Raw genomic sequence first — 23,455 nt, 5'->3', positions numbered from 1 at the left:
CCCCCGGGCCTGACAAGATATTTCCTCAGACCTTGAGAGAGACTAGTATAGAAATTGCAGGCACCCTGGCAGAAATATTTAAAATGTCCTTAGCCACAGGTGCGGTGCCAGAGGATTGGAGGGTAGCTCATGTTGTTCCGTTGTTTAAAAAATGCTCCAAAAGTAAACCAGGTAATTACAGGCCGGTGAGCCTGATATCAGTAGTAGGTAAATTATTGGAAGGTGTTCTGAGAGATTGGACATACAAAAGCCAGGAGTTCAAGCACTTTATTAAAGAAATTGCGGTAAAACTGGATGTAGTGTGTATTCAGGAAACTTAGTTGAACCTGACTTTAGACTTTGTGGTATATGGGTATACAAGGATAAGGAAAGATAGAAATCTAGGGGGAGGAGGGGGTTGTGCTATGTTAATCAAGCAAGGTATACCATATAGGGTACTGGAAAAAGGAGATGATCAGGAATGGTGGAAGTGTGGGAGAGAGAGGAGGGATTGGTTATGATTAACTACTACAATCCATTTAAAAGGTTGGATTTGGACAGCCTATTAAGGATACAAGGACAAAACAGACAAAGTAGTGTGGTGTGCAGACTTCAATGTTCACAGCACAATATGAGGGGATCCGATTACAGATTCAATTGAAGGTTTGATGGAAGAAAGGGATTTGGTGTGTATGAATGAGGGCAGAGAAACAAGGATAAACATAACAACAGGAACTGAGTCAGTATTAGATATTACATTTTATGATTATGAAGACACGTAGTCCTTTTTTATTGTCATTTAGTAATGCATGCATTAAGAATTGATACATTATTTCCTCCAGTGTGATATCACAAAAACACAGGACAAACCACATAATTATAACATATAGTTACAAACAGTGCAACAATACCATAACTTGATGAAGAAGTCCATGAGCACAGTAAAGTTCAAAGTTTCTCAAATGTCCCACATCTCATGCAGATGGGAGAAGGAAGAAAAACTCTCCCTGCCATGCCGACCACAATCCGTCTCTGAGTCATCCAAAAACTTCGAGCTCTGATCAGCTCTCCGACACCAAGTACTGAGCGTCATCTCTATTCAAACGATTTGACCTCCTTCTCGGTCGCCAAAAGCAGGCAAGGCCGGGGACTTTGAGGCCTACCCTCTGAAAGATTCCCGACCACACAGTAACGACAGCAGCAAACGGGCGTTTCAGAAATTTCTCCAGATGTTCCTCTGTGCTTTCACGTCCATTCTCCATCAAATCAGAATTGTCCACGGCCCCTATTTAACAGATACCATATCATTTTTCACCGGAGGGCTGTGCACACGCAGGCACGCCGCCATCTTCTCCTCCCACCTTTTCTGTCCAATACCTTAGCTGGCATTAGTAAATGGGGAGTTTGGACTGCTTCAACAGTAGGCAGTGATCACTACCCAGTTTTATGTTCAGTGGGTGAAAGAGTTGAAGAAAGACCAGGTGGTGGAATCCCAAAGTGGGTGTTTGGAAAAGCAGAATGGGGTAAGTTCCAGAAGTTGAGTGAAGATGCATTGACAAGGATTGACATTTCTGGAAATATAGATGAATTAAACAGTCAGGTGACTTCAGCAATTATTATGGCAGCAGAAAGATCTATACCCAGGAGTAAAAATAGGATGAATAGAAAACTGGTGGACAGAGGAATGCTGTCAGGCTGTTAAAAACAGAAATAGAGCATTCAGGCTAGTTAAAACAACCCATAATATGCAGCATTTGATTCAATATAAGAAGGCACAGGCAGTGTGAGAAGAACTATAGGTCAAGCTAAAAGGGCAAGTTGGAGGAGTTTTTGCAACAAAATAGGAAGAACAACACCTGTGGGAGAGGTATGGGGAATGATTAAGAGGATGGGGGGAGATAGAAGGCAATGGGAATATCCAGTAATGATGTCTGAGGAGGAAACAGCAGTCTCCAGTAGGGATAAGGCTGAGATTATGGCCACGCCGTTTGTACAGATACATAGTTCAGAAAATTTGTCTGAAGAAGGGAGAAGGAGATGGGAAAGAACAATGAGTCAACACCCAGGTGTGTTAAGCAGGAGGGAGGAAACAGTTGATATAATTGATGATCCACTTACCTTGGCAGAAATGGTGAGAGCAATAAAGAGATTGAGACCAACATCCCCAGGGAAAGATCTGATATGCTCTGTGATGCTAAAAAATCTAGGAGAAGGAGCGCTCTTGAAGTTGCTGCATTTTTATGACAGAGTGTGGGAGGAGGGCAGATTACCAAGTGCATGGAAAGAAGTAGTAGTAATTCCAATAAGGAAACCTCACGAGGATCCATCAAAACTCACTAGCTACAGATCAATAGCATTAACATCAAATATATGTAAGATAATGGAAAGGATGATAATAGAAAGTTTATTGTATGAGCTTGAGAAGAGGGGAATGCTGGTAAGTTAGCAGAGTGGTTTTAGGAAGGGAAGGAATTCCATGGACTTAGTGATAAGGTTAGAGACTGAAATATGAAAGGCCCAGGCAAATAAAGAGTCAATAGTTGCAGTGTTTTTTGACATTGAAAAAGCCTATGATATGATGTGGAAGGAAGGATTGTTAATTAAACTGCTCAAGATGGGGGTTGGTGAGAGTGTTTTTAATTGGATTAAAGATTTTTTGTTTGGTAGAAAAATTCAAGTTCAGATTGGATCAGAATTATCAAAACAGTACATAGTGGGAAATGGCACACCTCAAGGTAGTGTGATTAGCCCGTTACTTTTCATCATTATGATCAATGATGTCTTCACAAAGGTACAAGTGGATATATGTAGGTCACTGTTTGCGGATGATGGGGCCTTGTGGAAAAGAGGCAGAAACATGGAGCATATAATCAGGAAACTACAAGAAGCAACTGATGAAGTGGTGGAGTGGGGTTGTGATTGGGGATTTAGATTTTCAGTAGAAAAAACTCAAACTGTATTTTTCACCAGGAAAAGAAATGAGGTAGGGAAGAAGTTAAGGATGTATGGGATTGAATTAGAAAGGGTTGGATCATTTAAATTTCTGGGAGTTATATTTGATTCACAATTAACATGGGCAGACCATATCAGGAAAGTTGAGGAGAAATGTAAAAAAGTAATAAATATGATGAGATATTTGACTGGTAGGGAACAGGGAGCAAGTTCTTCAGTGTTGAAGAGAATGTATGTGGCTTTAGTGAGATCTGTGTTGGACTATGGAAATATAGCATACGGATCAGCAGCTAGGTCTCTTATAAGGAAACTGGATGGCTTTGAGAGTGTGCAGTGGGGCTTTTAAAACATCACCAGTGTCAGCCCTACAGGTAGAAATGGGACTAATGCCTTTGGAACTAAGGAGGATGCAGTTGATGGCAAACTACTGAGCTAATTTGCAGGGGCACAATGATTCTTACCCTGCTAAAGGAGTGTTGCAGGAGTGCTGGGAAAATGGGAGGTTCCAGAAGGGTAACTTTAGTTGGGTAGGGAATGATGTTGCTAAAGAATGTGGAGTGTTTGATCTAAGGATAAGTCCTTCAGTAGTTTATCTGGTTGTAGCTCCATGGAAGTTTGTATGGCCTGACATAGACTGGCATTTGTGAGAGGTAAAAAGGAAAGGAAAATATAAAACTGATTTGGTAAGTGCATTTAACTGTCATGTGATGGAAAAATATGGTGATTATATTCAGATTTATATGGATGGTGCTAAGGAACCTGAAACACGAGTGAAAAGGTTTGAGGTGGTTATACCAGCAAAAGAAATTAGAATCAGCAGAAGAAACTCTAATAAGTTAGGGGTGTATACAGTGGAGATGCTGGCAGTGTTGCAACGGGTGGAGAAAGCTAGACAAGTCAAAGTGTTGATATGCTCAGATTCATCCTCAGTTCTAGCAAGTTTCACTCAAACAGTCGGCAAGATGTACTTTATGAAGTCCTTCAGTTAGTTGCAAGAATTGCAAATCAGGAAGGTCAGGTAAAATTTCTATGGGTTCCAGCACATGTAGGGATGAAGGGGAATGAGAGGGTGGATGAGTTGGCAAAGAGGGTGTTAAAGAAAGAAAATATAGAAATGCACATTAGTATCAGTAAAGCAGAGGTTAAGTGTGTAATCTTGGAAAAAAATCAACCAAATGTGGCAAGAAAGATGGGACAGGGAGGGAAAAGGGAGGCATTTATATCAAATACAAAGAAGTGTTGCAGATACTAGGGTAGGTAGTGGATACAGAAGAGAGGAAACTGTGTGGACTAGGTTAAGGTTGGGGCACTGTGCATTAAACAAAACATTGAAAATGATGGGGAAACACCAGACAGGATTGTGTGAGGAATGTCAGAAAGAGGAGTCAGTAGAATATGTAGTTCTGAGTTGCAGGAAGTATGGGATACAGCGAGAGATGATGAGAATTAATCTAAGGGAATTGGGGGTGCAGGAATTCACATTAAAAAGGTTGCTGAGCATGGGTGAGAGAGCACAGGTTAGGGTATTTTTAGCTTTCTTAAGGGCTACAGGGGCTTTTTATAGGATATGACGGATAAGCAGGAATAGGGCACTAGGACGGCCAAAGATGGGAGGATAAAATGTAGGTTAGGGGTGTGTGTGTGTGTGCGTGTGTGAGAGAGAGAGAAAGAGAGAGAGAGAGAGAAAGAGAGAGAGAGAGAGAAAGAGAGAGAGAGAGAGAAAGAGAGAGAGAGAGAGAAAGAGAGAGAGAGAGAGAAAGAGAGAGAGAGAGAGAGAAAGAGAGAGAGAGAAAGAGAGAGAGAGAAAGAGAGAGAGAGAAAGAGAGAGAGAGAAAGAGAGAGAGAGAAAGAGAGAGAGAGAGAAAGAGAGAGAGAGAAAGAGAGAGAGAGAAAGAGAGAGAGAGAAAGAGAGAGAGAGAAAGAGAGAGAGAGAAAGAGAGAGAGAGAAAGAGAGAGAGAGAGAGAGAGAGAGAGAAAGAGAGAGAGAGAGAAGGAGAGAGAGAGAGAGAGAAAGAAAGAGAGAGAGAGAGATTGGGTGAAGGGATTTAGAATGTAAGTCTATTGCACACTCCGGAGCAGAAGGTGGCAATAATGTACCATTAAGCTGGGTGCCAACCGTCATAAAACCAGAAGAAAAAGAAGAAGGTTATACAAGTATTTGGACAGCCAAGGGCTGATTAAGAATAGTCAGCATGGCTTTGTGCATGGTAGATCATGTTTAATGAATCTTGTAGAGTTTTTCGAGGAGGTTACCAAGAAAGTAGATGAAGGAAAGGCTGTGGATGTTGTCTACATGGACTTTAGTAAGGCCTTTGACAAGGTCCCACATGGGAGGTTAGTTCAGAAGGTTCAGACACGAGGTATCCATGGAGAGGTTGAAAACTGGATTCGAAATTGGCTGTGTGGGAGAAGACCAGAGAGTGGTAGTGGATGATTGCTTCTCAGAATAGAGGCCTGTGACTAGTGATGTGCCTCAGGGATCTGTGCTGGGACCATTGTTGTTTGTTGTCTATATCGATGATCTATATGATAATGTGTTAAATTGGATCAGCAAGTTTGCTGATGACACTAAGATTGGAGGCGTTGTGGGACAGTGAGGAAGGCTTTCAAAGCTTGCAGACGGATCTGGATCAACTGGAAAAATAGGCCAGAAGATGGCAAATGGAATTTAATGCAGACAAGTATGAGGTGTTGCATTTTGGAAGGACAAACCAAGGTAGGACATATACAGTAAATGGTAGGGCACTGAGGAGTGCAGAAGAACAAAGTGATCTAGGAGTTCAGATACATAATTCCCTGAAAGTGGCGTCACAGCTAGACAGGGTTGTAAAGAAGGCTTTTGGCATCCTGGCATTCATAAATCAAAGTATTGAGTATAGGTGTTGGGATGTTATGGTGAGGTTGTATAAGACATTGGTGAGGCCAAATTTGGAGTATTGTGTGCAATTCTGGTCACCTAACTGTAGGAAGGATATCAGTAAGATTGAAAGAGTACAGAGAAGATTTACTACGATGTTGCTGGGGCTTCAGGAGTTGAGTTACAGGGAAAGATTGAACAGGTTTGGACTTTATTCCTTGGAGCGTAGAAGAATGAGGGAGGATTTGGTTGAGGTTTACAAAACTATGAGGGGTATAGACAGAGTAAATGCGAGTAGGCTCTTTCCACTTAGAATAGGAGAGATAAATAAGAGAGGACATGACTTTAGGGTGAAAGGGGAAAGGTTTAGGGGGAACATCTTCACTCAGAGAGTGGTGGGAGTGTGGAACGAGCTGCCATCTGACATGGTAAATGCGGGCTCACTCTTAAGTTTTAAAAATAAATTGGATAGATACATGGATGGGAGAGGTCTGGAGGGTTATGGACTGGGTGCAGGTCAATGGGACTAGCGGAATAAAGTTTCAGCACAGACTAGAAGGGCCGAATGAACTGTTTTCTGTGGTTCTATGGAGGATATATCCTGGGCCCAACATATTGATGCAATCGCAAAGTAGGTATAACAGTGGCTATATTTCATTAGGAGTTTGAGGAGAATTGGTATGTCACCGAAGACACTCGCAAATTTCTACAGATCTGCTGTGGAGAGCATTCTAACTGGTTGCATCACCATTTCAAATGGAGGGGCCTCTGCACAGGATCAGAAAAAGCTGCAGAAAGTTGTAAACTCTCCCTGCTGCATCATGGACACCAACCTCCCCAGCATCCAGGACAGCCTCAAAAAGGTAGCATCCATCATCATGGCCATCATCCAGGACATGTCCTCTTCTCGTTGATGGTCTTCACCATCAAGGAGGTGGCACACGAGCTTGAAGTCACTCACTCAACATTTCAGGTACAGCTTCTTCTCCTCTGCCATCAGATTTCTGAATTGACAATGAACCCATGAACTCTCCCTCTGTGTTTACTTCCCTCTCTTTGCACTACTTATAGACTCTGTGGTAACAAATTTCATAACGTTTGCCAGTGATATTAAACCAGATTCTGAGTTTAAAAAGTGCTCTCGCTCTCTGTCACCTTCTGAAAGGCAACTGAATAGGGCAGTAGGTCCTGCTCCCACTGGACATTGAGGCTGCATCCTGTGTAGCAGCCTCTCAAACATCTAAGAAATATGAGTGCTTTGTAAAAGCATATAATAGTTTGATGTCACAGTGAATGTGGAGTGGTGTGTTATGATTATATTGTATTTCTAATATATATTTGTATGAAGAAAGTATATTTTTTAAAAATTGTGTTTCTCTTAAGGTGATGCACAAGTCGTATGAAAAACAACTTATCAGTAATAAATCAGGAGTTCCCAACACAAACCATCTTCCCCTTGACCCTCCCAAGACAATTAAATTTGTGTTTTCCCAATTATTTGCAGCAAAATTCTAAATGTTCAAGCTAATTCATATTTCATTAAAACGACTGGCTTAATTTGTACAGATTGTTAAATTCTGCACATTCTTTTAGACTGCCAGTACTTCAGCGTGAAGTCATAATAGCATATTAATAACCATACACACCCAAAGAAGGAGATACTTTACACTTATAGAGTGTCCATCACAAAACCACACAACATTTTCCCAACTTTATTTGTGGAATATTTTCCCAATATCATGTCTCCCTTTTCCCTACACAGGATAAGTTTGTACAATTGTCAGACCCCTCCCCCTCGATTTTCCCAGTCCCTGTGACTAATTGTTTCAATGCACTCTTTTCCCAAAGGAAAACTTCAATTACCGAATCAATACCAAGCACAAAACGAAACGAGGGAAAGGACGCAAAAACTGAAAGCTAAATTATTTTCTCTTCGTTTCACTCCGCAGCTCGGATTTAAAACAACTTTCCTTCTTTCTCTCAAACATGCCTGCACTGTGAGCCAAGCTCTTAAGTTGTCTGCCAATATCCATATAGAGTAAGAGACACGCCTCACCTTTGCCCGCTTTATCAGTGGAACAAGCCAGAACCAAGCAGCAGAGTAAGTGGGCGAGGTGAGCTATCCGTCCCAGCCTCCGAGCCATTAGCCCTCCGAGGTCCGCGGGTGACCGTCGATTTTCCCACCAGCCTCCAGAATCCGCTTTGCTCGCTTCTTGTCAGACGGTGGAGCAGTTAAGTCTCCACAGCATCAAGCTATTAACGAGCCCGCTGGATCCACTCACATCATGTGTGTGGGAAAGTCTCTGCACATTAAGTTAAAAACAGAGGTCTCGGCGAAGTATACATGATTCATCGCAAGGCAATCAGCCGAAAAATCATCCTCCTACCCTCAGCCTTGTCAGTTTGTGACAGATTTTTTTTTCTTGCCTCAGGCCTATTTAGATATATCGGGTCTAGACCACGCCTTTTCAGATCCTCCACCCCGCCTCTCCCTGCTATGAACGAGGTCGGTATCTTGCTCGATCTCCACTCGTTCAAACGTAACCCCATTGTGCTCCGTTTATAATTTGCTGCATGTGATTCCCAGCTTACTTTATTTTAGAGCAGTTTGTATTCATGGTTTTGCTCTTCCTTTAACATCCGAAGACATAGGAGCATAATTAGGACTTTTGGCCCATCGAGTCTGCTCTTGCATCCATCATAGCTGAATAATTATCTTTCTCAACCCCAGACTCTTGCTTCACCCCATACCTTTGATGCCCTTACTAAACAAGAACTCAAAAAGCTTTGCTTGAAGCAAACTCAGCAACTTGGCCTCCTCAACTGTCTGTGGCAATGAATTCTACAGATTCACCACCCTCTGGCTAAAGAAATTCCTCTTCATCTCTGTTCTAAAGGGATAACCTTGAATCCTGAATCTGTGGCCTCTTGTCCTAGACCCTCCCATTATTGGAAACATCCTCTCCACATCTACTCTATCTAGTTACTTACTTGGATTTTTCCTAATCCCTTCAATATTCGATAGGTTTCAATAAGATCCTTCCTGATTCTTCTAAACTCCAGTGAGTACAGGTCCGTAGCTGTCAGATGCTCCTCATATATTAACCCTTTCATTCCCAGGATCATTTTCATTAGCCTCCTGTGGACCCACTCCAATGCCAACACATTCTTTCTTTGATAAGGAACCCAAGGCTGCTCACAATACTCCAAATACACTCTGCCTAATGTGATATAAAGCCTCTTGTTTAAATCTATGCTTTTATATTCCAATCCTCTCAACATGAATGCTCACATTGCATTTGCCTTCCTTACTAACGACCTGCAAGTTAACCTTTAGGGAATCCTGCACTAGGACTCCCAAGTCCCCTTGCACCTCCAATTTCTGTGTTTGCTCCCTGTTTAGGAAATAGTCTACTCTTTTATTACCTCCACCAAAGTGCATGAGCATGAACTTCCCTATACTGTATTCCATCTGCCACTTCTTTGCCCATCTGTCCAAGCCCCTTTTGCAGACTCCCTGCTTCCTCAATACTGCCTGGGCCTCCGTCTATCTTTGCTTTCAGTTTTTGCTCCAGAGGACAGAATGTTTCCCATGGAGAATTCGAGGTGTGTGGGGGAGGGGGGAGGGGGGAGGGTATTGTTTGAGTGCATTGGAACATTGGAGGCAGTTCAAAGGAGATATACCAAGCTAACTATTGGAATGAAGGGGTGTCCTATCAAGAGAGGCTAGACAGAATCAGAATCAGGTTTATTATCACTGGCATGTGTCGTGAAATGTGTTAACTTAGCAGCAGCAGTTCAATGCAATACATAATATAGAACAAGAAGAAAAATACTAGATAAATAAGTAAATCAATTATAATATAATATACCGAATAGATTAAAAATTGTGCAAAAAACAGAAATTATATATATTTAAAAAGTGAGGTAGTGCTCATAGGTTCAATATCCAGTTAGGAATTGGATGGCAGAGGGGAAGAAGCTATTCCTGAATGGCTGAGTGTGTGCCTTCAGGCTTCTGTATCTCTTGTCTGATGGTAACAATGAGAAAAGGGCATGTCCTGGGTGCTGGAAGTCCTTAATAATTGACGCTGCTTTTCTGAAACACCACTCCTTGAAGATGTCCTGGGGTACTCTGTAAGCTAGTACCCAAGATGGAGCCAACTAAATTTACAACTTTCTGCAGCTTCTTATGGTCCTGTGCTAGTAGACCACCCCCCCACCCCCATACCTGACAGTGATGCAGCCTGTCAGAATGCTCTCCACAGTACATCTAGAGAAGTTTTTGAGTGCATTTGTTGACATGCCAAATCTCTTCAAACTCCTAATGAAGGATAATCGCTGTCTTGCCTTCTTTACAACTGCATTGATATATTGTGACTAGGTTAGGTCCTCAGAGATCTTTGCACCCAGGAACTCGAAGCTGTTCACTCTCTCTGCTTCTGATCCCTGTATGAGGATTGGTATGTGTTGCTTCATCTTACCCTTCCTGAAGTCCACAATCAGTCCTTTCATTTTACTGACATTGAGTGAAAGGCTGTTGCTGCAGCACCTCTCCACTAGTTGGCATATCTCACTCCTGTACGCCCTCTTGTCTTCATCCGAGATTCTCCCAACAATGGTTGTATCATCAGCAAATTTGTAGATGGTATTTGAGCTATGCCTAGCCACACAGTCATGTGTATACAGAGCGTAGAGCAGTGGGCTAAGCACACACCCCTGAGGTGCATCAGTGTTGATCGTCAGTGAGGAGGAGATGTTATTACCAATCTACACAGAATGTGGTCTTCCAGTTAGGAAGTTGAGGATCCAATTGCAGAAGGAGACACAGAGGCCCAGGTTCTGTAACTTCTCAATCAGGATTGTGGGATTGATGGTGTTAGATGCTAAGCTATAGTCGATGAACAGCATCCTGACATAGGTGTTTATATCGTCCAGGTGGTCTAAGGCGATGTGAAGAGCCATTGCGGTTGCATCTGCTGTTGACCTATTGTGGCAATAGGCAAATTGTAATGGGTCCAGCTCCTTGCTGAGGCAGGAGTTCAGTCTAGTCATGACCAACCTCTCAAAGCATTTCAAGAAGGGGGCATAAGAAGGCCTTGGTGAGTAGGGTAAAGGAAAACCCCAAGGCATCCTTCAATTATGTGAAGAAAAAAAGGATGACAGGAGTAAAGGTAGGACTGATAAGAGATAAAGGTGGGAAGATGTGCCTGGAGGCTGTGGAAGTGAGCGAGGTCCTCAATGAATACTTCTCTTCGGTATCCACCAATGAGAGGGAACTTGATGATGGTGAGGACAATATGAGTGAGGTTGATGTTCTGGAGCATGTTGATATTAAGGGAGAGGAGGTGTTGGAGTTGTTAAAATATATTAGGACGGATAAGTCCACGGGGCCTGACAGAATATTCCCCAGGCTGCTCCACGAGGCGAGGGAAGAGATTGCTGAGCCTCTGGCTAGGATCCTTATGTCCTCGTTGTCCACGGGAATGGTACCGGAGGATTGGAGGGAGGCAAATGTTGTCCCCTTGTTCAAAAAAGGTAGTAGGGATAGTCCGGGTAATTATAGACCAGTGAACCTTACGTCTGTGGTGGGAAAGCTTTTGGAAAAGATTCCTAGAGATAGGATCTCTGGGCAGTGCAGTGGATGTGATCTATATGGATTTTAGTAAAGCATTTGACAAGCATCCATACGGTAGGCTTATTCAGAAAGTCAGAAGTCATGGGATCCAGGGAAGTTTGGCCAGGTGGATTCAGAATTGGCTTGCCTGCAGAAGGCAGAGGGTCATGCTGGAGGGAGTACATTCAGATTGGAGGATTGTGACTAGTGGTGTCCCACAAGGATCTGTTCTGGGACCTCTACTTTTTGTGATTTTTATTAACGACCTGGATGTGGGGGTAGAAGGGTGGGTTGGCAAGTTTGCAGGTGACACAAAGGTTGGTGGTGTTGTAGATAGTGTAGAGGATTGTTGAAGATTGCAGAAAGACATTGATAGGATGCAGAAGTAGGCTGAGAAGTGGCAGATGAGTTCAACCCGGAGAAGTGTGAGGTGGTACACTTTGGAAGGACAAACTCCGAGGCAGAGTACAAAGTAAATGGCAGGATACTTGGTAGTGTGGAGGAGCAGAGGGATCTGGGGGTGCATGTCCACAGATCCCTGAAAGTTGCCTCACAGGTGGATAGGGTAGTTAAGAAAGCTTAAGGGGTGTTAGCTTTCATAAGTCAAGGGATAGAGTTTAAGAGTCGCGATGTAATGATGCAGCTCTATAAAACTCTGGTGAGGCCACACTTGGAGTACAGTGTCCAGTTCTGGTCGCCTCACTATAGGAAGGATGTGGAAGCATTGGGAAGGGTACAGAGGAGATTTACCAGGATGCTGCCTGGTTTAGAAAGTATGCATTATGATCAGAGATTAAGGGAGCTAGGTCTTTACCCTTTGGAGAGAAGGAGGATGAGAGGAGACATGATAGAGGTGTACAAGATAATAAGAGGAATAGATAGTGTGGATAGCCAGCGCCTCTTCCCCAGGGCACCACTACTCAATACAAGAGGACATGGCTTTAAGGTAAGGGGTGGGAAGTTCAGGGGGGCTATTAGAGGAAGGTTTTTTACTCAGAGAGTGGTTGGTGCGTGGAATGCACTGCCTGACTCAGTGGTGGAGGCAGATACACTAGTGAAATTTAAGAGACTGCTAGACAGGTATATGGAGGAATTTAAGGTGGAGGCTTATATGGGAGGCAGGGTTTGAGGGTCAGCACAACATTGTGGGCTGAAGGGCCTGTACCATGCTGTACTATTCTATCATTGTAGATGTGAGTGCTACTGGGCAATAGTCATTAAGGCAGCTTGCATTATTCTTCTCAGGCACTGGTATAATTGTTGCCTTTTTGAAGCAAGTGGGAACTTCCGTCCGTAGTAGTGATAGGTTGAAAATATCCTTGAATACTCCGACTTGTTGATTGGCATAGGTTTTCAGAGCCTTACCAGGTACTCCTTTGGAACCTCCCGCCTTGCGAGGGTGAACCCACGCTCTCCTTAAAGACAGTCTAACATCGGCCCCTGAGACAGAGATGACAGGGTCATCAGGTGCAGCAGGGATCTTCACAGCTGTAGTTGTGTTATCCGTTTCAAAGCGGGCTTAGAAGGCGTTGAGTTCATCCGGTGGTAAAGCATCGCTGCCATTCATGCTATTGGGTTTCGCTTTGTAAGAAGTAATGTCTTGCAAACCCTACCAGAGTTGCCGTACATCCAATGTCACCTCCGACCTCGATAGAAATTGTCTCTTCGCCTTTGAAATAGCCCTCTATAAATCATACCTGGTGTTCTGGTTCAGAGCTGGGTCGCCAGACTTGAATGCCACAGATCTAGTCTTCAGCAGACGATGTATCTCCTGGTTCAACCACAGCTTCTGGTTTGGAAACATACAGCAAGCCTTTGTAGGCACTGACTCATCTGATTTTAATGAAGTTGATAACAACTGCAGCACACTCATCCAGATTCAAAGGTGAATTTCTGAGTACAGTCCAGTCGATCAATTCAAAGCAATCCTGTAAGCGCTCCTGTGCTTCTCTTGTCCAAACCTTCCTGGTCCTCACTACAGTTTGGGTATGTATTCTATAGTTTATAGGAAGGAAGGTTGGCCTTATTCATCAAGGTAAGATTTTAAGGGAGTTTGATAAAGGAGGAGTTAAAATGTTTCCACTAGTGGGAGAATCACAAAAAGAATGCAGCTGCAAAGTAAGAAGACAGACATTTAAAAAGAAGGTGCAGAGAAACTCCTGCTTTCAGAGGTTAGTAAATCCTCGGCATTCTTTGCCCCAGAGGGTCATTGATATATTTAAGATGGGGATAGATAAATATCTGAAAGCTAGAGGAATTAAGAATTATGGGGAACTGGCACAGAGGAAACCTTGAGAACAACATCAGTGATGATCATATTGAATGGTGGGGCAGGTTTTGAGGGCCAAAGTGGCTGTTTACCATTCGTATTTTCTGATATTCTTGTATTATATTTGTGTCAGGAAATAGCCAACTATCCAAAGCTAGGAATTAAAGTTTAATTATCACCTGTAACCCTGGGTGGACAACCTTCAGGACAGATGAAGGATCTCAACCTAAAATATCATCTCTCCATTTCCTTCCATATAGGCTGCATGACCCACTGAGTTCCTCCAGCTCTGTGTGTTGCTCCACATTCCAACATCTGCACACACTTATGTCTCCATCTAAAATGGTTCAGCAGGATTTGTTTTCCTTGGAATGGGAGAGGCTAAGGGGGAGCCCAACAGAGGTTCACAAAGTTATGAGAGGCATAGACAGTATAAACAGGAGGAAACCTTTAACCATGACAGAAGTGTCTAAAATTTGAAGGCATCTGTTTAAGTAAGAATTAGGAAGATTAGAGGGAATCCAAGGAAGATTTTTTTTTCATTCAGAGGATGCTTGGAATCTGGAACATGCTGCCTGGAGGCATGTGTTCTCAAAACATTTAATAAGTATTTATATGAGCACCTGAATCTCCAATGCATAACCAATTATGGACAAGGTCATGATAGATCAGACTGGTATAAATAGGGGCTTGATGGTCAGCTTATTACTTAATTAGATACTCAGTAAGTGAATATCAAAACAACTGCAGATGCTGAATATCTTTAAAAAACCCTGAAAATCTGGGATGCCGCCAGATTACAAATCTCTCTGAATCGATCTCTGGCCCTGATGGCTCTTGACTCCTCTGTACCGGTGACACTAACATCACCAACACCGATTCCAAAGATCCCGGGCGGATTCAGAACTCAAATTCCACCATAGTCAATGCCAATTCCAATGACCCCAGACACCTTCAAACTCCGAATCCAGCCTGGAACTTGACCAGCAGCACGTCCAGGCCAAGACTTTACGTGCTGCTGCTAGAACCCTTGTCTCCCCTTACCCCACCACCATTCTGCAACGCTGTGTCTCTCAGGCCCCACCGTCAGCCCTTAGGTCCACGGAGCCTCCATCCTCTTCCCTCCCCAACTCTTCTCTCTCACCCCACCCCCACACCCGATCCCAGGTCTCATCCACGCTGGGTCTTCATCATCCCCTCTGAGGCAGAACGTTCTGTCCTCAGTAAGGACCTGGCCTTTTTCCCCCGGCACCCACACCTCAGTGAGTTCCTTACCCGTCATGACACTGAGCTCTTCTTCTGCCACCTCTATCTCCGTGCCTACTGCTTTGGCAAGGACTCTCCAGCCTGCGCCAATGACTCCTTCTCCTGTCTTCAACCCTCCTCCTCTTCCTTTGCACCTCACTCTGGTCTTCTGCCTGCTCTGGATCATTTTATTTCTATCTGCCGATGAGACATCAACCATCTCGACTTTAACACTCCTCTCTTCAGTTCTAACCTCACTCCTTCCGAACATGCTGCTCTCCACCCTCTCCGCACTAATCTCAAGCTCACCTTCAGGTGGACTGACCTCTACCTTGTTGAAGCCAGGGGGCAACTCTCAAACACCTCATCTTACTTACCCCTTAAACAGGACCCCACAAAGGAACACCAGGCCATTGTCTCCTGTACCATCATTGATATTATCGACTCTGGGGATCTCTCATCCACTGCCACCAACCTCATTGTTCCCTTACCCCACACCTCCCGTTTCTATCTCCTACCCAAGATCCATAAACTTGCCTGTTCAGGTAGACTCATTGTTTCTGCTTGTTCCTGCCCTACCAAGCTTATATCAGTATTTCTCAACTCTGTTTTATCCCTCTGGTTCGGTCCCTTCCGACCTACATCCACAAAACTTCAAACACTCTAAATCTTTTCAATGACCTTAAGTTTCCTGGCTGCAATCGTCTCATTTTCACTATGGATGTCCAGTCTCTATAGACTTCTATCTCCATCAAGAGGGCCTTAAAGTGCTTCGTTTCTTTCTGGACAACAGACCCAACCTGTTCCCCTCCACTACCACTCTCCTCCATCTGACAGAACTGATCCTCACCCCCAATGATTTCTCCTTCAGCTCCTCCTACTTCCTTCAAATCTAAGGCGTAGTCATGGGCACTCGCATGGGTCCCAGCTATGCCTGCCTTTTTGTCAGCGACGTGGAACCGTCCATGTCCAAGTCTGCACCAGCATCAGTCCCCAACTCTTCCTACACTACACTGATAACTGCATTGGTGCTGCTTCCTGCTCCCATGCTGAACACATCGATTTCATCAACTTTGCCTCTAGCATCCACCTTGCCCTCAAATTCACTCGGTCCAATTCTGACACCTCTCTCCCCTTTCTCAATCTCTCTGATCCCGTCTCTGGAGACAATCTAACTACTGATATCTTTTATTAACCCACTACTTTCACAGCTATCTATACTTCTTACCACCCTGTCAATTGTAAAAATGTCACCTCCTTTTGTTCTTCCATTTCCACCTTGTCTTCTCTCAGGATGAGGCTTTTCATTCCAGAACAACTGAAATGTCCTTCTTCTTCAAAAAATGGGGCTTTCCTTCCTCCACCATCAATGCTGTCTTCACCCGCTTCTCTTCCATTCCACACACATCTGTCCGCACCTCATCGTCCCGCCACCACAACAAACATAGGGTTTCTTTTGCCCTCACGTACTGCTCCACTAAACTCTGTGTTCAACTCCCAATTCTCTGTAACTTCAACAGTATTCCACCACTAGGCACATCTTTCCTTCCCTCCCAGTTTCCACTTTCCCTAGGGATCATTCCCTATGTGGCTCTGTTGTCCACTCGACCCTCCCCACTGATCTCCCTCCTGGCATGTATCCTTGCAAGCGGAACTAGTGTCACGCCTGCCCCTACACCTCCTCCCTCGCTACCATTCAGGGCCCCAAACAGTCCTTACAGGTGAGGCGACACTTCTACTGTGAGCTGGTTGGGGTCATCTACTGTATCCAGTGCTCCCAGTGTGGGTTCCCGTATATCAGTGAGACCTGACGTAGTTTGGGAGACCACTTCACCAAGCACCTTTGCTTCATCCACCGCAAAAGGCAGAATTTCCCGGTGCCCACTCATTTCAGTTCTACTTCCAATTCCCATTCCAACATGTCAATCCATGGCCTTCTCTACTGTAGGATGAGGCCACACTCATGTTAGAGGAGCAGCAGCTTATATTTTGTCTGGGTAGCCTCCAGCCTAATGGCATGAACATCGATTTCTGGAACTTCTAGTAACTGCACCTCCCCCCCCCCCATTCACCATTCCCTATTCCTATTTCCTTCTCTCGCCTTATCTCCTTACCTGCCCATCACCTCCCTCCGGTGCTCCTCCCTCTAACTTTCCTTCCATGGTCTTCTGTCATCTCCTATCAGATTCCTCCTTCTACAGTCCTTTATCTCTTTCACCAATCAACTTCTCAGCTCTTTACTTCACCCCACCTCCTCTTTCCGTTTCACCTATCACTTGTCACCTTGTACTTCTTCCTCCCCTCCCCCCATCTTCTGACTTCTCCCCTTTCTTTCCAGCCCTGATGAAGGGTCTTGGTCCAAAATGTTGACTGTTTACTCTTTTCTGTAGGTACTGCCTGGACTGCTGAGTTCCTCCAGCAATTGTGTGTGTGTTGCTTTGGATTTCTAGCAGCTGCAGATTTTCTTGTATTTCTGAAAATGTTAGTGTTCTGTGTTTAATATTTCAGTAGTATTTGAGTAATATTGTAAATATATTGTTTGATTAAGCATTCTTGTGCATTTAAATAATTCATTGAGTTATGTGTAAAAAGTAAGTAAATTGCATACATTATGACACTTCCACACGATACGAGCATGCCTCACTTAAAGTAAACACGAAATTAGATCCACATTTCAGACTCCTGTCATTTCCTTTCAATTAGTTACAAAACATAATGGCTATAAATAGTTCAGACAACAGGGGTGACCCTGAGCTTGCCATTGCCTGCTACTTTAAGTGGTCCAGGTTTGATATATGTAAATAGGTCAGAGTGGGAGCAGGTTGGGGAATTAAACAGGCAGTGAGTGGGAAGCTCAGGGTCACCCCTGCTGACAGAATTATTTCAGCATCTTTTGGTTTTAATACTGAGTTCAACAATTTCAGGCAACTTGATTTCTCTGTATATGTCAGTTGTCCATCTGTGATGTAGGCTCAGCTCATTTTCTCCCCCCCCCCCCCCCCGTTTTTTCCTCTGGGACTAGAGTTCATGCCCATCTTGAACTGCTGAGCATGTCTTCCTTCTCTGCATGTTGCAATGCCCATATTGTTTTGTCTATATCCTCACCCTCTAACTGCTCCTATTCACTCATTGACCAGATAACCTTGTTTACAGCTTATCCCCTTGGTCGCTCTGGTTTTACCTCATCAGGGACATCCCCTTTCCCCAACCCTCACTGCTGCTTAACAAGCTACTTTTGTCTGATGGCATGAACATTGATTTCTCTAACTTCTGTTAATGCCCCATCCCTAATTTACTATTTTTCCCTCTCTTTCCCTCTGACAATACTCCTTGCCTGTTCTCCATCTTCCTCTGGTACTCCCCTCCCCCTTTCTTTCTTCCAAAGCCTTCCGTCCCATGATACTTCCACCTTCTCCAGCCCTGTATCCCCTTTTGCCAATAAACTTCCCAGCTCTCAGGTTCATCCCTCCCCCTCCTGTCTTCTCCTATCATTTCGGGTCTCCCCCCCGCCCCCACTTCCCACTTTAAAGTCTCTTACTTTCTCTTTTTTCCATTAGTCCTGACGAAGGGTCTCAACCCATAATGCCGACTGTACTTCTTCCTATAGATGCTGCCTGGCCTGCTGTGTTCCACCAGCATTTTGTGTGTGTTACTTGAATTTCCAGCATCTGCAGATTTTCTCGTGTATACTTTTGTCTCTTTCCCATTTCTGACAACGTGTCTTCCAAATGAAAAATTAACTCTGCTTCTCTTTCCCAGACACAGCTTGATTTGCTAAGTATTTCCAGCATTTTCTTTTGTTTTTTTACATTCTGAATACAAGTGTAGGGAGATTTACATTGTATAGCATAAAGGGTCACTAACCATAAACATTAACCTTGTTTCCCTCTTCAAGTTCAGAATTTCCTATTTTTGTTTTGAGTTTCGAACACCAGAGGTATATTTTCACCCCAATCAGAGTAAGGAGAGGAAAGGGTGAAAGTTTTATACAGCAATGGAGAGACCACATCTGGAGTTCTGTGTAGTAGGCCTCTACTGCAGGAAGGATCTAAATGTGTTGGACGAAGTCCAGGGGTGGTTTACAAGAGTAGTGCTTGGAATTGGTAGATTAACCTATGAGAAAAAGTTAGACTGGCTAGACATGTATCTGCAAAAGTAAACTGTGTTCTGCATAAGATGCTGAAGGATTTTCATTGGGTGAACATGGAGAGTACGTTTCCTCTTATGGGAAATCCTAGAAGCAGAGGTTACTATTTAAAATTAAAGATTAACCCTCTTTAAAACAAATATAAGATGTATTTCTTTTCTCTGAGGATTGGAAGTCTTTGGAGATCTATTCCTCAAAGAGCAGTTGATGCAGAATATTTTCTGGGGCAGAAGTAGATTTATTCCTGCTAATCAGGGGGTGGGGTGGGGTGGGCAATGGGTTGTAGCCGGGAATGTGGAGTTGAGATCACGTTAGTTATGATTTGATCAACTGATGAAGTGGGCTTGAGGGGTTCTGGCCTTCTACTTTTGTATATTCAGTGGTTCCATTTAATATCAGAGGAGGTATACAATACACAACCTGGAGTTCTTACTCTCCACAGGCATCCACGAAACAGAAGAAAAACCCCAAAGAATGAATGACGGGAACAATGTCAGAACCCCAAAGCCCCCCACCCCATGCACAAGCAGCAGCAAAGCCTCACCCCTCCCCTCACTTATTCCATCTAAAAGTATTATCCTCCCCATCACCCACCATGCGAGCAATAGCAAAGTCCCCACGAGACCATAGCCAAGAGTCCAGCAAAAACCACTGTTCATGTTCATATGCAAAAAGTCCAACTAGCATCATGTTCCTTTGAGATTTGGGCTTGTTGGAGATGCTTCAAAGATTTGGTGTTAAGGGATTTTCTTTCCTTGCTAGGTTTTTCCCCTTTTTTCACCTTCTATGATTGTGTGGACTTCTTTACCAAGGTTACAAGAATGTCAAAAACAGTTCAATGGAAATCTCCACAGGCTGTTCCAGCAAGTGTAGCAATTGCAGACAAGTTAGTCCAGTAATCATCTGTGGTTCAAAGGCTCACACCTCTCGGAAGGCTTGTTGGACACTGTTCAGAATATCACAAACATGAGAAAGTCCGCAGATGCCGGAAATCCAAAGCAACACGCAAAAAACACTGGAGGAGCTCAGCAGGTCAGACAGCATCTACGCAAATGAATGAACGGTCAACGTTCTGGGCTAAGACCCTTCTTCAGGACTGAGAAGGAAGGGGGAAGACACCAGAATAAAAAAGTGGGGGGGGAGGGGAAAGAGGTTAGCTGAAGCCAAGTGGGTGGGAAAGTCAAGCACTGGAGAAGATGGAATCTGAGAGGAGAAGAGAGTAGACCGTAGAAGAAGGAGAAGGAGAGGACTCGGGGAGGTGATAGGCAGGTAAGAAGAGGTAAGAGGCCAGAGTGGGGATTAGAGGAAGAGAGGGGGGGAAATCTTTTATATTAGAAGGAAGAATTGATATTCATGCCATCAGGTTGGAGGCTACTCAGGTGGAATATAAGGTATGGCTCCTCCGTCTTGAAGGTGGCCTCGTCTTGGAACAAGAAGAGGCCATGGATCGATATGTCAGAACAGGAATAAGCATCAGAATTAAAATGCTTGGCCACTACGAAATTCTGTTTTTGATTGGTGGACCACAGAAGATTCACAGGTGAAGTGTTGCCTCACCTGGAAGGACTTCCTGGGAACCTGAATGGAGGAGGGACGAATGGACAAGGGAATCATGGAGAGAGTGATCCCTGTGAAATGCAGAGGGGAGGGAAGGTAAAGATGTGTTTAGTGGCAGGATCCCTTTGGAGATGGTGGAAGTTGCGGAGGAGGATGTGTTGTATGTGGAGAATCATGGGGTGGTAGGTAAGGATAAGAAGGACTCTATCACTGTTAAGGCAACGGAAAGACGGGGTGAGTGCAGGTGTTTGGGAAAAGGAAGACATGCGGGTAATGGCAGCATCAGTAGTAGAGGGAGTGGTAAAGGAGGACATCTCAGATGTCCTGGAAAGGAAAGCTGCATCCTGGGAACAGGTGTGGCAGAGACGAAGGCACTGAGAAAAGGGAATGGCATTTTTACAGGAGGTAGGCTGGGAAGAGATAACCACGGGAATGGGTACGTTTATAAAAGGTGTCGGTTGACAATATGTCTCCAGAGATAGACCATACCTTATACTCCATCTGGGTAGTCTCCAACCTAATGCATGAATATCGATTTTTCCTTCCAGTAAAAAAAACTCCTTCCCCCTTGCTTCTTCCTCTATTCCCGACTCTAGCCTTTTACCTCTTCTCACCTGCCTATCACTACCCCCCTGTATTCCCTCCTCCTTTCCTTTCTCCCACAGTCCACTCTCCTCTCCTATCAGATTACTTCTTCTCCAGCCCTTTACCTTTCCTACCCACCTGGCTTCACCTATCACCTTACAGCAAGCCTCATTCCCCTCCCCCACCTTTTTTATTCTGGTGTCTTTCCCTTTCCTTTCCAGTCCTGAAGCAGGGACTCAGCCTGGAACGCCAACTGGTTATTCATTTCCATAAATGCTTCCTGACCTGCTGAATTCCTCTGGAATTTTGTGAGTGTCCAGGATGACCAGAATGAAACTCATTTACATTTGCTGCATTGGGTCAGATTTAACAGGAATACGAAGCATTTAAATAGCAGCTTTAACGTTGTAAAACCTTCCAAGGTGCTGCATGGGTCTACTTTAGAGACACAAGTTTGACACAATCCAAAAAAGATTTTAGGACAGATATAGGGTCTCAACCCAGAATGCTGTCTTATACCTTTTGTATTTACAAGTACTGCTTAACATGCTGAGTTCTTTCGGTCTTCTGTTTTTGTTCTAGCTGTATCTATAGACTCCTTTACCTTTAAGTTAAGACAGATATTAAAGTGCATGACAGGTAGGCTTTAAGGTATCAGAAACAAGTGTATATGAGCGTAGTCAGAGGATATGGGGAGTGTGGTCCCGAGCTTGGGTTGGGATAGCTGAAAGGGCAGTCAGAGCAGAGCAAAGGAAGAAGATGATGGTGGGATTAGTGAGACGATAGATGGGAAACGCAGGCTTAAACAATATCCCTGAGGATTGAACGGCTGGAGAGATTCCTTGGATAGCTGTGGTGAGTGGGCTACCAAGGACTTCAGTGGAAACATCTTGATGATTAGGGTGTGGAGGATTAGGGTGTGCACTGGGTAGAAGTGTGAATTGAGAAGAGGCTTTAAGGTGGCTTAGGCAGAGAAAACAAAAAAATTGTAGATGTCATAAGATAATTGTGAAGTTATCTAGTATGATAGGAAATATAAATAGATAAGGTATTATTTATATGGTATTAGATTGGAAAATGTTAATGTTCCCAGTACAGTGTTACTGAAAACAGAAATGCAGTTGTAGCAAGCAGTTATGAAGGCAAGTTATCTTAGCCTTAGCAGATTTAAGTACAGTGGCAAGGATGCCCTGCTGTAGCTGTACAGTATTTTAGTGAGAACACACTTGGAATATCATATGCAGTTCTAGTCAACTTATCCAGGAAAGGATATACTTGCCTTCGAGGGAGTGTTGTGATGATTCACAAGACTGATTCATAAATAGTGGGACTGCCATATGCAGCAAGAGTTAGTCAAACAATTTGTGCCTGCTGAAGCTAGAAGAATGACAGGGGATCTAATAGAAATCACAAAATTCAGACAGATCCAGGCAGATTGGATAATGTTTCCCCTGGCTTGAATGTCCAGAGTGAGAGATTACACTCAGTTTACAGAGCAAGAGACCTAGAACGGTAGAATTCACTTCCACAGAGGGCCATGGAGGCTCAGGCAATGAAGATATTTACAAAGAATATAAATACTATCATTCCAAATAAACTGATTCCTTTAATACCATCATTCCAAATAAACTGATTCCTTTAATACCATCATTCCAAATAAACTGATTCCTAAGCTCCGGAACCTAGGCCTTAGCACTCAGATCTGTAGCTGGATCTTCAACTTCTTCACAGACAGGACCCAGGCTGTAAAAATAGGGGACAAGCTCTCCTCTACAATCACTCTGAGCACCGGTGCCCCACAAGGCTGTGTACTCAGCCCCCGCTGTACTAACTGTACACCCATGATTGTGTAGCCAAGTTTCCGTCAAACTCAATATATAAGTTTGCTGATGACACCACAATTGTAGGCCATATCTCGGGTAATGATGAGTTTGAGTACAGAGAGGAAATTAAGAACCTGGTGGCATGGTGTGAAGACAATAACCTATCCCTCAACGTCAGCAAGATGAAGGAATTGGTTGTTGATTTCAGAAGGAGTAGCAGACTGCACGACCCAATTTACATCGGTGGTGTGCAAGTGGAACAGGTCAAATACTTTAAGTTCCTCGGGGTCAATATCACAAGTGACCTGACTTGGTCCAACCAAGCAGAGTCCACTGCCAAGAAGGCCCACCAGCGCCTTTACTTCCTGAGAAAGCTGAAGAAATTTGGCCTGTCCCCTAAAACCCTCACTAATTTTTATAGATG

General features: G+C 43.9%; 1 protein-coding gene across 1 annotated transcript in view; it reads right to left on the bottom strand.

The window, feature by feature from the left end:
- Positions 1 to 8,180, bottom strand: part of adam19b (ADAM metallopeptidase domain 19b) — a 207,509-nt gene extending 199,329 nt beyond the window's left edge. Inside the window, exon 1 of the mRNA XM_072263558.1 lies at positions 7,845 to 8,180. Within this exon, the coding sequence (XP_072119659.1) occupies positions 7,845 to 7,932 (88 nt within the window). The 5' untranslated portion in view covers positions 7,933 to 8,180. The remainder of the gene's footprint in view (positions 1 to 7,844) is intronic.
- Positions 8,181 to 23,455: the final 15,275 nt, after the last annotated feature.

This window comes from Mobula birostris, chromosome 7 (genome assembly GCF_030028105.1).
Source record: "Mobula birostris isolate sMobBir1 chromosome 7, sMobBir1.hap1, whole genome shotgun sequence".
In the NCBI taxonomy this organism is placed as follows: domain Eukaryota; kingdom Metazoa; phylum Chordata; class Chondrichthyes; order Myliobatiformes; family Myliobatidae; genus Mobula; species Mobula birostris.
Note: the sequence above shows the minus strand (reverse complement) of the source record. Positions and strands in the feature narration are given on the sequence as shown.